This window comes from Grammomys surdaster, unplaced genomic scaffold, assembly GCF_004785775.1.
Source record: "Grammomys surdaster isolate TR1022 unplaced genomic scaffold, NIH_TR_1.0 185, whole genome shotgun sequence".
In the NCBI taxonomy this organism is placed as follows: Eukaryota; Metazoa; Chordata; class Mammalia; order Rodentia; family Muridae; genus Grammomys; species Grammomys surdaster.
The window spans coordinates 8,014,978-8,031,691 of record NW_021604630.1 but is presented as its reverse complement, the minus strand read 5'-3'; the positions used below and the strand labels follow the sequence as shown (position 1 = coordinate 8,031,691).

At 39.4% G+C, this 16,714-nt stretch overlaps 1 protein-coding gene across 13 annotated transcripts in view; it reads left to right on the top strand.

Moving 5' to 3' along the window:
* Nrg1 (neuregulin 1) overlaps positions 1 to 10,743 on the top strand; it is a 1,037,838-nt gene extending 1,027,095 nt beyond the window's left edge. For 5 of the 13 annotated variants that reach the window (XM_028768307.1, XM_028768313.1, XM_028768305.1 and 2 more), the window contains 4 exons: positions 552 to 678; positions 2,835 to 2,965; positions 3,753 to 3,959; positions 6,600 to 10,743. In XM_028768307.1, coding sequence (XP_028624140.1) covers positions 552 to 678; positions 2,835 to 2,965; positions 3,753 to 3,959; positions 6,600 to 7,254 — 1,120 coding nt within the window. In that variant the 3' untranslated portion in view covers positions 7,255 to 10,743. Of the gene's footprint in view, positions 1 to 551; positions 679 to 2,834; positions 2,966 to 3,752; positions 3,960 to 6,088; positions 6,231 to 6,599 lie in introns of all 13 variants that reach the window. The other 8 variants (XM_028768301.1, XM_028768308.1, XM_028768309.1 and 5 more) reach the window with 2 other exon arrangements.
* The last annotated feature ends 5,971 nt before the right edge of the window (positions 10,744 to 16,714 follow it).

Sequence of the window (16,714 nt, the reverse complement as noted above, 5' to 3'; positions counted from 1 at the left end):
TGAAAGTATAGAGTCTTGTTACAATCGTGCCAAAATATAATGGCAAACTATACCCAAATTTCCACAGATATGCATGGGATATGCACACACAGAAACTATATAAGATGTACAAATAAAAAGCAACTTAATTTTCTTAAGCAATCTATGGGAAAATTTATGAACGGAATCAGCCTCGTTGATCCCATAGTACAAAGCATGTAGCGACCAATGGCTATCTGTATGACTTAGACAAAGAAGTTTGAGAGGTTAGCCAATTACTAATGCATTTGGTTTTTTTAGGTTTTTTTGTTTGTTTGTTTGTTTTTCCCTTTTTGTTCTCCTTCAGTACAATTAGCCATATTTCTGTAAGAATTCCATCTAACTATTAAAACCTGCTTTCTCGGGATGTGTGATACTGCTAATTCTGAGACAGAGTGTTACATACTTCCCTTCACCCATGATCATCACTGATTGAGTAACTCAAGCTATTCATTAGTGTTAATAGAATAAAGATTTGGCTGTAGAAAAAAAGAATGAGGAACAAACATATGCTCCCTTTTTTTCACATCCAGGAAACAGCGGCAGAAGCTTCATGATCGGCTTCGGCAGAGCCTTCGGTCAGAACGAAACAACATGGTGAACATCGCGAACGGGCCTCACCACCCAAACCCACCACCAGAGAACGTGCAGCTGGTGAATGTATGTTGACTGACCCACTGAGAAAACCAAGCATGTGTTTGCTGTTCAGACACACTGAAGTGGGGTTTTCTAATCTTAGGCTCCTTACCAGCTGCCACTTAGCACAGTGGCCTTCCAGAAACCCAAGATTTGGTCAGGAGGAAACAGTGACAGCTGTTTTACAATGGATCTGGCTATTAGCACGTTTCCTTACACTGTGGCATTTAAGACACTGGGATGATGCTTGGTTTGTCCTGCAGGAATACCTAGAAAGACAAGAAAACAGCATAAATCATAAATAATAAAATCAGAATTGGAAGGAATATTTATTTTTAGTCATTTGGGAATGAAGGCTACTACAATATACCACTGACTCAGAGCAAACCAAGCAAAGGGCTTTGAAATGTTTTTCTTAGGGTCCCTCCTTGGAGCATGTGATTTTCTGATTCTGATTTCTATGGAACATGAAAAGGTGGGAAACTTGGAGCAAAGCTAGGAGAATGTAGTACTTAAGTATTTCCCAGCTCCTTCTATGTGGTGCCGTAGCCTCCACATGAAAGGTACCCTCAGTCATTCATGTATTTTGTTTTTATTGTACTGTACACATAGCGTCTAAATTTGACTAGACAGCCTACTCCCTGAGACTGTGCTCATACCATCACTGAATTCTTTCTCATATTAAAAGATCAGGCCCAGTGCTCTTACCAGTGCTCGTAGTTCTGAAGTGTTGATCTTCATGTTCCAGCACAATCCCCATTTGTTCCCTTGGAATGTGTAGTTTTCTCAATAGACATAGTTTGAAATTTGTAGTACCATTTTCTATCCTATAATAGAAGGTATACCTTGGGTGAAGAAGATTGGTCATAGATTCACGTCAGAGGCTGGTGGTTACTACTGTACTCTCAAGTCTCATAACATGGACTTTTGGGAGAATGTTAGAGTCAAGGGGTAATAGGGAGCTTTTGATTCCCTCCCAATAATGGGGTTCATTAGAATGTTTTCCATGGTCAATAAAACCATTCATTTCCAAAACAACTATAATATTTAATATGTATTATATATAATATAATGTGTATATGTTATAGATAATGTGATATATTATCATATACAATGTAATATATAATATTAACAGGACCCTGACTGGATTGCAATTATGGCACAAATAACTCATTTCAATGTTATTTCTTAATTTCATTCGGCCTAAAATTAATGCCGACCTCACTAAAATAAACACTCGGGAAGTTCTTAATCATTGTTAAATTAAATAGTATTTTCATTAGACCCACTGGGTTCAAGGTGCTTCTGGAAGGCAAGGGTAGCATGGATACCAAAGTGGCAGCAATGCAACAGGTGTCCCCAGAAAGATCCAGAAGGGAAACTATTTCCATCAACAGGAAGATCCAGTCTGCAAAGTTCACGTTGTATGTTTAGGGCCTTCATGACAATCAAGTTCTTTACAGCCTACATCTCAGCAGACATTGAAGTATCCTACCTGACATATTTCTGTCTATTTTTTTTCTCATGGTTTAGCTTATTTCACTCAGATTTTTAGAAATAAAAAGGGCACCTGCAACAATTTAAAAGGAACTTTAGAAACATCATCATTTAGCAGGCAGTAAGTAGCTACTGTGTTATGCTGATGAAAGTAAAATTGACTCACTAAAGATAAATCCCTGGGCTTTGTTCAGACCTTAAAAATATTTTAAGTCCTTGAAATAGCACTGAGCAAGTTAAAATCTTCAGCAATACCCGTAAGGCCAGAATAGGGATTTAGAAATTAAAAAAATTTAAAATACTAAAGTTCACATTTTTCTAGTGACATGAAATTTGAAATAAAATCAGACTATATGTACATTCCCACCCCTTGGATATCAAGTTAGTTTCCTTGACCTGAAGGAATGCAGACAAAAATAATACTGGACAGAATGTTTGAGACATTTCTGTTATCAGTTGGAACCGAGAGAAATGAAGTTCAGATTTTAGGACCTGCTGTGTACAAACATTCAGAAAGGAATTTGTTCATGCCATGTATCTAATCTCAAAGCCAGAGTGGCCAGCAACAGGCTCACCATCTGGCCAGCTGCAAGAGATAGCCTGAGCATATGTATGAGAACTAATTAGTGTATTCACGTTTTGACTTACATGAACTCTCACAGTCCGTCTCTTTGTTTACCCAGCAATATGTATCGAAAAACGTCATCTCCAGTGAGCATATTGTTGAGAGAGAAGTGGAGACCTCCTTTTCAACCAGTCGCTACACTTCTACAGCCCATCACTCCACGACTGTCACCCAGACGCCTAGTCACAGGTATGAGGGGGCGGAAAAAAAATCTCAGAAGGGAAAAAAATGTCCTGAGCAGAATTTTGTTCATTGCCCTTTTCTATCCATTTCTAACAAAAAAGCAAAGGAGACAATTGAAAGTAGTAAAATGGACAGCGAACGTTAATAGATTTTTTATAAAAACTCCCTGTACCTTGTAAGCCTAAGCCTAGTGTTTCCATTACAAACAATAAAAAGTGGTTAATAATTATTACCTTGTAGCCTTGCTGTTCCTGGGTCTAGAAATTGCCTTGATTTGTGCCATGCTATTTACTGAATTGCTACTCACTGCAGGAAAAAAAAAATCTGTCTAGATTCTATGTAATACTTAGAAGTTTGTTTCTAAAGCTTAGACTGCCCGGGGAAGTAGCCCCTGGAAATGCAGACATAGCTAAGTACTCCGTTCTTTGATACCCTAGCTGTGATGTCATGCTGCCTATGCTCACTCTACCAAGCACAGCAGCAGACTTTCGGACATAATGCACACAGCAGTATCTTTGTATAGCCCAAGCCACTCAAGCACCGTGAATCTGTACTAATACTACATCGTGTCATTTGATAAATAGTTATGGAATGAATGACCAAATTAATAAACTACGTGGTCACAAGTCCAATCTGAATCAAGAGTCTCTTTACAGCAAAGATCTTTGTATCATTTCCGGGCTGCTGATGTATCAGTCCCTTGAAATACTTGCCAGAGTTTTGTTCTTTGCCATTTTCCACATATAATTAAGCCAATCCGTCTCACTGCCTCTTACGTTTCTTCTCTACCCAGCTGGAGTAATGGGCACACGGAAAGCATCATTTCAGAAAGCCACTCTGTAATCATGATGTCATCAGTAGAGAACAGCAGGCATAGCAGTCCAGCTGGAGGCCCACGAGGACGTCTTCATGGCCTGGGAGGCCCTCGAGAATGTAACAGCTTCCTCAGGCATGCCAGAGAAACCCCTGATTCCTACAGAGACTCTCCTCATAGTGAAAGGTAAAACCGAAGGGCAAAGCTATCCTGGAGGAGATCCTCATTCAGTGAGAGAATTCTATGAGCACCTGCCATCTCTCCTAAGGAAATTCATCCTTATATAAGGGGCGTCATCAATTCCCTGATGCTTCTAGTTGATGAAGTCATCCTCTTATTTGGCTGAATTCCTTCCTACCAAGCTTCTCCCACCATCCCAGTGGCTGACAGGCAATCAACTCCTAAAGAGCAGGAGTAATGTAATATGGAAGGTACAGCCAACTTGGAGTTCTCAGACCTGACCCTAGGTTCAGACTCATGGGGTCTTCCTTTCTTCAGGTGTACCATTTTAAGGGCCCTCATCCAATTCCAATTGGCCAGTTGTCCATTCTCTACCTCGATGGTTGTTCTACCTTTGTCTTCTCGTGCTCTAACTACCCTACCTCTAGCCTCAGTTAAATCAGGGGCTATGACATTGGTGATGGTCATGAGGGTACACCTCTTTGTGTTCTGCCACACTGTATTCATTTATGAAATATCTAGAACTCCTGGGTAAAATAAAGGTATTGTGTGATGAGCCTGGCAGCCTTCATAGATGATTTTCAAAGCAGATATTGTCTCTGATATTACCATCAATTCCAGGATGTTTGCATTTCCTTTTGGGGGAAGTCCAATTTGGGCTGGAGAAGTGATGGCAGAGACAAACTAAAGGACAGAAGAGAGTAAACTGGAAAAAGTACTAAGGAGGAATATTGAACTTGGACGTTCTCTTTATCCATTTTCACCTATGCTGAATGAAAGTCATGGCCAGCTGACCATTTAGCCTATCTGCAGGCTGTTACCTATTGATTTTCCAATCCAGTTTGTTGATTTCCTTATTGTTATATCAGTTTAGCCTATTTTCATTGAATAAAGGGTCAATATAATGCTAAGTCCATATGTACTTTTCGCAGTTACCTGGGTGGAGGTGATTTCAAAGAACTTCTCACTTATAGATCTGAAAGTACAGCAAAGAATTCATTGGGGGCTTTCAGATCAAAGAGCCTGTTGATCACCTTGTCCCCAAGGCAGTTTCAGAACAGGATAGTATTTATGAATTTAGTATTCTCTTTATAAACACATCTGTGGAAGAATATGGTCTAAAAATGGCTTAGAACATCAACCTTGTGGAATTCTATTTTTGTATATTGAAGTCTGTCCGTTCCTATTCACCCCCTTAAAACATGCAGAGAAGGTTAGGATGAAGTTTCTTTTCATTACCGTGGCTTGGTTTTGAGGATTCTGTCTGCTAACGTAGGCATCCAGGCATCACCCAGATACTATCTAGAGTTATAAAACAGTCTTAAACTGAAAGATCTTGGGAGAAAAATGATGAATCACTCGTTACGTGTTGGTTGAACTGTGACTAACATTTCTCAGAAGGTCTAATTTAGGTACCCTCAAAAGATGTCTGCAGACTTGGGCCCCAAATGTTTCAAATTCCAAGACACTTTTTCCAATTTTAAACACAGGTGGATCTCACTTCCATATCACTATGAATCATGGAAAAGTGGGAGAATTAATAGGCTTCCTCTTTCTCATTAGCTCCAGTGCAGAGAGCAGTATCCTGGGTCATCACAGGTCACATCAAATTAGACTGTGAATGTCCCTGTCAGGAAGAGACACTCAGTTGCTGTGCACTGTGAGTGTCATTATCAAAAGATGAAGAATATGACTCAGACTCGGCCCAGAGGACGTGCCTGCCTGTTCTAGGGAAGGCACGGTGCTCCAAAACAGACACACAGTATCTGGACTGTAACGGTGGCATTATCCAACATAGCATGGCATGAGATACCATGGTACACCAAACCCTTGTGTATACACAGAAGCTTGCTAGGCACTTGTGAGGATCTTTTTGAGTATTTCCAGAAGGAAACCAAAAGCAGTGTTGGGATTTGGATGAGAAATACATGGGAGACTGGAGTCAGTGCCCACTGTGGTGACACGAAACCAAATTATGGTTCCTCTCGGGCTTGCCTTCGGATGTGTTACACTCTGAAATGGACAGTTGCAAATTGAATGTTATCTAGTAGCATTTCATGAAAATTTCAACTTAAAAGCACACAAATGTATTACACTGTAATTTTTAAGTTACTATGCTCTTTTTTTTTCATAAGACATAACCTTATAGCTGAGCTAAGGAGAAACAAGGCTTACAGATCCAAATGCATGCAGATCCAGCTGTCAGCAACTCATCTTAGATCCTCTTCCATTCCCCATTTGGGCTTCATTCTCTAAGACCCCTTGGCCTTTAGGAAGGTATAGTATTTAAGAATACTTCTTTCCCTTCTAAGTCCCCAAGCCTTGGTCTTTATAAACTGAGATGTTCTTGGGAACCCCCCTTGTCTTGGTTCACATACTTTTATTTAAATCCATGACGAGACTGAAACTCCCAAAAAGCTTTAATAAGCTAGATGATTTAGCCAATCTTTGCATGATTTGTATAAGGAAACTCTTGGCTCTATAAGGATAGGACCCAAGGGTGCTCAACTTCCTAGTGTAAAACTTAAGTATTCAATGATGACTGTTCTCTGACTATATCTCTTGGTGAACTCCGCCCCTATCCCCTCCCTGTTCTGTGCCCTCTTAAGCCACCACACTCATGCGGGGTATTCTGTGCTCACACAGGTATGTATCAGCCATGACCACCCCGGCTCGTATGTCACCTGTAGATTTCCACACGCCAAGCTCCCCTAAATCACCCCCTTCGGAAATGTCTCCACCTGTGTCCAGCATGACGGTGTCCATGCCCTCTGTGGCAGTCAGCCCCTTCGTGGAAGAAGAGAGACCTCTGCTTCTTGTGACACCGCCAAGGCTACGGGAGAAGAAGTATGATCATCACCCGCAGCAAATCAACACCTTTCATCACAACCCTGCACACCAGAGTACCAGCCTCCCCCCTAGTCCGTTAAGGATAGTGGAGGATGAGGAGTACGAAACGACCCAGGAGTATGAGCCAGTTCAAGAGCCTATTAAGAAAGTCACCAATAGCCGGCGGGCCAAAAGAACCAAGCCCAATGGCCACATTGCCAATAGGTTGGAAATGGACAGCAACCCAAGTTCTGTGAGCAGTAACTCAGAAAGTGAGACAGAAGATGAAAGAGTAGGTGAAGATACACCATTCCTGGGCATACAGAACCCCCTGGCAGCCAGCCTTGAGGCAGCCCCTGCCTTCCGTCTGGCTGAGAGCAGGACTAACCCAGCAGGCCGCTTCTCCACACAGGAAGAATTACAGGCCAGGCTGTCTAGTGTAATCGCTAACCAAGACCCTATTGCTGTATAAAACCTAAATAAACACATAGATTCACCTGTAAAACTTTATTTTATATAATAAAGTATTTCACCTTAAATTAAACAATTTATTTTATTTTAGCAGTTCTGCAAATAGAAAACAGGAAGAAAAAAAAACTTTTATAAATTAAATATATGTATGTAAAAATGTGTTATGTGCCATATGTAGCAATTTTTTACAGTATTTCAAAAACGAGAAAGATATCAATGGTGCCTTTATGTTATGTTATGTCGAGAGCAAGTTTTATAAAGTTACGGTGATTGCTTTTTCACAGTATTTCAGCAAAACCTCCCATATATTCAGTTTTTGCTGGCTTTTTGTGCATTGCATTATGATGTTGACTGGATGTATGGTTTGCAAGGCTAGCAGCTGTCCGTCTCTTTGCTTCCAGTAGCACCCAACCAGTACTGTCTTGAAATGGCACATCCATCCAAATACCCTTCTACTTTGTATGAAGTTTTCTTTGCTTTCCCAGTATGAAATGAGTTCTCTCTACTCTGTCAGCCAAAGGTTTGCTTCACTGGACTCTGAGATAATAGTAGACCCAACAGCATGCTACTATTACATATAGCAGGAAACTGCACCTAAGTAATGTTAAATATTAGGAAGAACGTAATACTGTGATTTTAAAAACAAACTATATTATTAAATCAGAAGACAGCTTGCTCTTGCTAAAAGGAGCTACCATTGACTTTAATTTTAACTTTTTGGTTATTGTTCTTGACAAAGAGTAACAACTTTGAGTACAGCTTAGAAAAAAAAATGGGTTCTGGCTTGTTATCAGGATAATCTATCAACTTAGAAAGGACTCAGTTTCACTTTCTGTCTTGGAAGAAATGATTCAAAAGCTCATCTGTTTGACCAACCAACCACAGCTGCTAAAGGTGCAATCCTTTCCGACATATTTTTTAACTGACTGGTTGTACCCTCTTCTTGGCTCCAGAAGAGGCACATTGTGTCATGTACCCTAGAGTACATTCAGCCATCTGCCCCAACAATATTGTACAATGTGCCTGTGGTGCATAGCAGTGACTTGGCCATTGTAGGAAAATGTTCCACTGGTAGAGTATTTAGGAGTGAGTGTGTAGAAGTCACAAGGGGAACGCAGCTGCACTACCCAGTTGACATCTTAACTTGGTTAGGTTGGCCACTCCTTTCTCCCCCATTATGTTTTTCTTGTGTTCAACATTGCCTTGATTAGATCATAACTATGCATGAATACTTTTTTTTTTTTTTTTGGCCAGGAATGGCCGATGTGCATGTGATTTGTGATTAGCAAGAACTTTCCATAGTGGTGCCTCACTAGGGAATGTCAATAGCATTGGGAAGATTGCAGCTTTTCTTGCAGAAATGACCCCCTTGCTCATGAACTGATCTGTCTCCATAAATAGCCTGTATCTTCCATTTCTCTTCTCTAAGTAATTTTTCCTATACTATCTCTAAAGCAGGACTAAGATTGGTTTAAACTTTGTGTGTTCTCTTGTGACTGGAAAGCCAATGGACACTTATAGATATTAACATATGAACAACTGCTAATCCGGAAGGTGGGAGAGTAGAAAAGTGTGTGTGGGGGTGGGGTGGAAGGGGCAGGGAATAACCTTTCAGAACCTTTTGTATTCCCTGCCTGTCAATCAAAACCAGAGCTTCCTGAGTTTCTAAGTAGGCTCTTAGGAGTTCCATAGCAAAATGGAAAAGAATTGAACAGGGGATTGGCAAAGACAATGGCAATCATTGATTCTTGGTCCCAGTTGAACCAAATCTGTTTTCTTTACCGAGCTTTGTTATAAGTCAAGGGAAGTAGTAACCCACAAGGAGGTCTTAGAAGAACACTGCAGTCTGGCCACAAGTCCATGTGTTACACGTCTCCATGTTTCTAAGAGAAGCTTTACTGTGGGCCCTTGAAGTTACTCAGTATTTGAAGTCTCTTGTTTCCTGCCATTGGCCACAGGACAGTTCTCTGTGCTTGACGTGATTTTGAATTGTTAGAACACACAGAGGAATGGATGCATGCTGGTGGAAGCCTAACACTGTCTTCCCAGTGTTGCAGAGAGTGGTCAATGCACCACAGGGAGGAGAGGTCAGCAACCTTGAGGATATTCTCTCAGTTGCTTCATATTGCTGTGACCCACCCAATCACTCAATAAAGAAATTTCTTTATTGTTATTTTAAAACTCTAAAAAAATTCTGTTTCAAATATGTTAGTCACCAGGGTATTACAAAGTTCTCTTCTGAAAAACAGATTCCTCTGATACAAACATTTTTTTTTTTTTAAAAAAAGGAGCATTTTACTGGCATGAGAAGCTCTACAACTTTTCAAATTGTGAATATATGTGATTTTTTTTTCTTCTGTGCTTTAATCTATGCTTGTCATGTTAGTTAAGAAAGCCTTTTCCCCAAGAGAAGAACAAAGCTTTCCTTGAGGAGAACAGCCACGTGGCTGGTCATGGCTACCTGTTGTAGCCTCTAGATTTATATGTCCAGTAATATCTCTACAATGCTTCACTGCCAGGTCTCCCTCAAGCATCCTGTTTATGAATCCAGACAGAGCAGGGCAAAAGAATGCACACCTGTGCTCCTGGCATGTGTGAAGATGCCTTGCATTTTAAGGGAGTACAGATTACTAAGAATTTAATAACAACTATGTCTCCTGGGTCTTAAATCAAAAACTACTGAGTTATATAGTGGGGTATAGTAGACACCAAACTCCTTTTGTACTTACTCAAGATTTGCTTTCTGTCCTGCTTTTCCCTCCGTCCATCCTCCCACCCTCAAGAGTGCCTGGTGGACAGCCTTCTGCTTACTATAAAATGGTACTCCATGTAAGAGAGAATGTATCTCAAGCAGCAATATGCCATGTCTTTCTTGTATCTGTGTGACTGTCAATATGGGTGGAGTCTATCCAGGGTAACTTTCTCTGTATCTATTCCTCTTTTGGCCTGAGGTTGAAGGTATATGGCCCCTATTAGTGAATAAGGAAGATCTGTTTTTTTTCTTTTAGTCCTGGCTGCATTCCAGCAGCTGCAGAGATTTCTATCCACTAAGATCCATGAAACACTATGAAGAAATGCAGACAAAAGGAAATGGCCACACATCACAATTTTTCTATTATATATTCTTTTGTAAATACACATTGTATAGTACTTCGAAGTTTTCTTAAGTCATTTGCTGTCATTATGAGTTAATGTTAGTTTTTACTCTCTAAACTTACTGTATTACATTGTAAATAACATAATGTCCTTTATTATTTATATTTAAACATCTAACATAGAGAATTGTTTTCATATAAGTTTAAGATAAATGTTTAAAATATGTTTTTCTTTGCTTTAAAATTATGTACCTTTTTCTTTTTTTTCCATTTTTTAAAGAATAATTTATTGTTCAGGAGAAAGAATATATATGTAACTGAGACTAATTGAAGAATGCACATTTGAAGGCCATGAGGTACTGATAAACTAAAGAATTTATTATCTCAAATACTAAGCAATAAGTAATTGTGATTTATTTAAAGTATTGTTCATTTCCCAAGAAAGTCATACTGCAATAAAAATGCTACTCTGTGGAGACATGGGTGTGTTGCTCTGCAGACTAACATCCAGTCTGTTAGAGTAGCACTTTTCGTCTTGCCCTGACAGCTATGCTCTCTAGGACTGTGTTTCATGGACCCCATGACCATCTTGTCTCTGTTGCTTTTGCCACGTTACCTATCCTTGAATCACCTCCCTCCTGACTCTGTTTACCACTTCACTCCTTGCTGTAGGAAACACAAAATCAAGCAATAGGATGCTCCATTCCACAGCCACCAGACTGCCATTCACAAAGACATCGAAGGGAAACATTGAATCACTTTTTGGATCCTGATTGTTCGATCTATTCTGCAGTGACATCAAGAAACTTTCTCAGATTAATGGCAATGACTGTGCCAACTCTATGCAATCCTAAGAGAGTAAAAACGAAAAGCTATCATAGTTCAAATGGTTTAATGGCCACAGTAGCCTCAAAGACATCTATGCTAAACTTTCCTATAATGTCTTTAAATTTACTTTCCATCATGCACACCATTTTATAAGAAGGCTAAGGAGCAGTGACTTTACTCTCTTCATTCTATTGAAAAAAAAAATCAAAACGATGCCCAACGTACTGCTCAGGGAGGGGCCTATGCATGGAATATTCCTCATATTATAAGATTCATCGTAGTGTGAAGGCAGTGTTTTTTTTATTAAAATTAACCTTATCTTATGAAGCCATATTTTAACAAATAGATACTTTGTGTGTAATTTTTATATATTTCAACCATTCTCAATATCTCAGATAGATGGAGAGCATTTAAAAGATATGTAGTAGTAAGTCAGACTGCTTTGGAGTTTGAGCATAACCTGAGATTTTCCATCAAAGTTAACCTTTGATGTAGACAGGATTCCTGGCAACTTACAATAGTGGCCCAAACATCATTTCTAAGCAGTCTTAAAATCCAAGAGACTTAATGTTCTGAAGCTCCATAGTGAATGCACTTACCCACTGATCATTCAGTTAACAGACCAAGCATCAGATCAGAAGATGAGAGAATATTTAAGTTAGAATGTGGATCCTGTCTTCAGTTTATACTGTAGATTTGCCAACCCCATGCCCAAACTAAAAGCCGTAAGCAACAAGTATCAGTAACTTAAGAGAGACTTGTCCATCTAAGTAGTCATGCCATGTCAGGCAGAAGAGCTGCATAAAGGAAGGCAGTGAAATGAAAAGGAAGGTAGAGAAATGAAAACTGGCTTCTACTCAAACAAAGAGTCTAGATAATTCCTATTGTTCTCGAGTTGTTTTGGACTCTTGAGTGATACATCTAGGCCAGTTCTGCAAGCTAAGAAGGAAGACATCTATTTTTCCCAGCCAGTCTGCAGAAGTTTCTGTTCTCTGCTCCAATGATAAATTGTCAAAGATAAATCTGTCAAGGATTTGGGGAGAAGGCAAGCTGGCTTGCAATCTAAATACTTAAGACACTGGGAAAAGAAAATGGAGCATCAGTTGATCTTAGTGGCATCATGTTGCATTGTCTCATTCTGGATACTCTTCAGAAAGATGATCCATTAAAAATAATTTGTGGTAGGGATGAAGAACTTTATATCTATGAAGGGAAAACCTTTCTGCTTGTTTAGGAAGCTGTTAGATTGGGCAGTACATATTTGTAGGTCTTGCTGATACTCTCAATCCTGCGACTGATGCACCTCTCTGGTTAGTTACCGCTATTTAACTGTGGTTGAACTTAAAAGCATACCTGCTGTAGGAAAAGGATGTTATTGCTGTAAAATATTATGACCAACCTCTTTTTTTAATAATACAAATGAGAAAGAGAATGGAGTGGCGATTAGACCCAAGGATCTTTCTCTAAACTTCTTCTTTCAAATGAACTTTCAGGAACAGAAATTTATGGAAGAAAACATATCTCTTCCCACTATGTTCCAACAAGGCGAAGGAATTAACATCTTTAATGCCTTATTGTATACTCATATATAAAGAATCAAAGTACTAAGTATAAATATTTTTATACTGTTGTTTTATGACTTAAAATACCCTGTATCTTTTTTATTTGCCTTATGCTAGGAAAAAAAAATGGTAGAAATTTAGGCCCAGGGAAGTTAAACTTCATTCTCAGCACAATGTATCTACTGAGTTTGTAGGTATGTTGTGGATACCTAATTTCTCTCAGTCACTTCTTGACAGTTGCCTAAGTATGATGAACATTTTCATGTCCAGCCCTCTTCACATAGTACGAGTTCTATCTAAATCACCTTCTACTTTGGAGGAAGGAGCCTTCCTGCCTTTGGTTTACAGATAGTCTGGAACCTAGGTTGCTTAATGTAGGAACTCTGTCCATCTTCCCTAACCTCAGCTTTCAAAGGAAGTGCAAGTCCGGCCATGAGAGTGAATTCACAATTTTGGTGTATAGGTGGCAAATTCTAATCAAAAGAAGAGGGCTTCTGTGGTCAGAACAATGGCCCTACCACTGAAACTTTGCAAACTCTGGCAGTTTCCTCCTGTTGCCTACCTCCACTATGAAGTTGTGTCTCAGTGACGTTTAAACTGGAGCACATGTAAGGATATTAGAAGTGTCTAGAACATAGTTGAGTATTCAGATGACTTCCTCTGTTCCTCTTCCCAATCCTAAGTTAAGGATCAGAGATCGACATTTCTCAGTTTCAGATAAAGTATACCTGCCCTGCATGAGCTGAGCAGAGGGACCATTTCACCCATCCCATATAAGTAAGAAAAATGCTTTTTTTTCTAATAGCAATAAGTATATATGGAGAGGCAACGTCACCAAATAGCAATCAACGTAGCAGTTTTAGAAACTAAAATCTCTGTGTATTTTATTAGTAGGTAACTTCTTGTGTAGCCATACCATTCCATGCCAAGTCAATAATTTTTAATAGCATGTGATCAGCTCTGAGTATAAGTTCACAGAAAAATGAATGAACCATGACTCATGGTGTGGTCTTCATGATGCCACCTTCAAACTGTATTGTAAACTTCTAGTAGAATGATCAAAAACTTCTCTTAACCCTGCAGAGTGATCTATGTACACCCATTGGCCTTAATTTTTTTCACATAAAGTTCACATATAGTCTATTTCTTTGAAAAGTATAATCCCAGCCAAGGCTTCCAGGGTGACAAAATGAGAGAAGTCAGTCAAATATCAGATTAATACCAAACTCACATATCTACTCAATAATTCTTTTAAGTTTTGACTTACTCTTTACTCCATATATAAAGTGAGATCCTTCTCTCATCTTCGAGATGCAGTAATAATTTATAGACTTAAGTTGTTTGAACTCAGTCTTTTAACTTGGTCCTGCAAAAGTGGTCCTTGATTTAGGCTCATGATATCTATCATCACATTTTCAAATAAGCATGGTTCATAGCAATGGAGTGTGACATAATTGTTCCTGCATAATCTTCCCTTTAAATGAAGCATTTTTTTATTGAAAACGATTGTTAACTCTAGTTTATCACACACCAAAAAAAAAAAAGAAAGAAAGAAAAAGAAAAACAAACCAATGCAAAGGAATATTTTCTTTAAAAAAAAAAAAGAAACTTAGGTAGACACTTTGTGCCTCTGATCATTAGCCATCAGGAAGTGAGCATTGATCATCACTGATTTTCCTTCTAAAGTGAGGGTCCGCTAAGCTTTCTAGGTCTCTGTCAGGTCCCTAGAAATTTCCCCTACTGTGGTTATCCAGATGCCTCGGTCCCTTAGAGCAGAGCCTAAAACCAGCTTTTTATCCTTTTCTAGGAAGAGGCTTCATTGAGATATCCATTTGTAGCTAGTAAGGTATCCAAACCCTGACTAGTTCCTCAGCTCTCTCTGCCATGGGGAATGAGGAGGAGAGCACTGCACGTGACAGCTCCAGTCTCCATTAACCACATCCTCTGGTTATGAGCTGTTGTGCTGCACTTATCCAGGCAGCCCTGCATAGCCACAGCATCCCCTCTCTACTCCTCCCAGCATCTCCTTTCACTGATTGCAAAATACAAACATGATACTTATCTTGAGGGATCATTTGCAGATCATATGCATATATCAAATTTAAACACTGTTCCTCATTAAGATATGCAAATAGTATGTGTCCATTAAAATCTATAAAATCATAAAACTATACAACCTTCATACCTTGATTTAAAGAAAAAAGTAGAAAAGTGAATTTAAAGAGGATCCAAGGTAGTGTTCTTGAGCTAAGATGCCTTCCTTGGTAGGCTCTTGGGGAAGTTAGGCCTGGTGGTATTGTCTTTTTTCCACTACTTGGCCACAGACTTTTGTCACATGTGGAAAGACAGTAGCTACACCACACATTCATTTGGAGAACAGTCTACAAGGAGCTGGGTGTCTAGCCAGGAACTAGGAGTAAGGTGATCACTTTCTTTCTCTGAAGATGTTAACAAGGATATGCTGGGTGTTGCTCAGGTTAAAACCACATCAGTTATCATCAAAGAAGCAACTACTGTTGGGAAATAGCCCCACATCTTGTTAGGAGAGGTACCTGCCACCGACAGACAAAGCCACACTAGAACATTTTTCTACACGTCCCCCTCCACATCAACTGGGTGACAGATGACTGTCAAATCATTTCATCGTCTCCATAACCTTGCTTCTTCCTTCATTTCTTGGTCTCATCCTCTGCCACAGGGCCACCAGCACCCTGACTGACCTGCTTCATCTGCTCCCCTGAGCTATCCTTCATGTTCCGATGGTGAACCCCAACTCTCACATCTTAGCAGGCTAGACTTCTGTATAAAACATGGCTCCCCATGGACTAAACGCCTCAGCCTGACCTAAGAGGCCCTTCACAGTCTGATTCTAGGAGATGGCTTCAGCTTGTCTGTCAGCATCATTGTCCTTCCCAAGTCTTGTGATTTTCTGTTTCCCAAAGTCCACCATGTCGATGTTATTGACTCCCCGTCATTGGCACACCAACGTCATATTATTACCATGTACCTCTTGTGTTATAATTTGCATATTGTTTTTGATTGACTGCATTTTAACTAAAATAAAGTCATTTCAAATAAAACCTTGTATGGATGCCATGAATAGAAAAACAACAATCAGTTGCCATAATTAAAATACATTGTAAAGATAAATATAATCAAAACAAAACATGATTGAGTTCTAGCAAGACGCCACGGTCTGTAAAAGTTTCAGAACAATTCTTGACAAACAGGCAGACCAGCAAACATTACAGAGAGGGAAAATGTATTCAGGAAGCTTGGGAAGATTTATCACTTGAGTTTATTAGGACTAAAGAGGACTTGAGGAGTAAGTTCCTTCTGTATTTTACTAAATATTCTTTAGTGTTTGATGCTAGATCAGTGTGCCTACATTTAGTCCTCCCTACATCTTAGGAAGCAGACAGATCCGTGCCCCTGTGTAGACTGTTCATTTTGCTATAGTTGTCTTCTTCAGTAGTTTCCTGATAAACATTTTCATCTTTCCTATGGGTAAAATGAGTATCCTTTGGAAATCATCTTGTGGATTGGAAATTCTACCTTTTCTGGGTGTTTTTTTTCCTCCTACTGCCTCACAGCTGTGCAGTCTTCAACAGTGTTTTCTATCTACCTCACACTTGTAAACTATCTGGAATTCCCCTCTGTAGAAGACTGTGTGTGCATCCATGGAGCACATGGACAGTTGTCCCAAGTGTGTATATTGACTGCCTAGCACAGTGCCTGGGGCATGATACATACTGAACATCAAAAGACTAAACCATCATAAGCTACATACACAGATTTAAGGCTGTGTAAAGAATCCATGCAATTTCAAGAATTTTAAAAGCCAAAACCAAAAGAAGAGTAGTCAATGGGTTATTTTGTTTTATGTGGGTAAATAGGATTAAGCTTCCTAAATTATTGTCAAAAGAAGCAAATAAAACACTCCAAACCAAAAAAATAGAGCCAAAGTCTGAAGAAT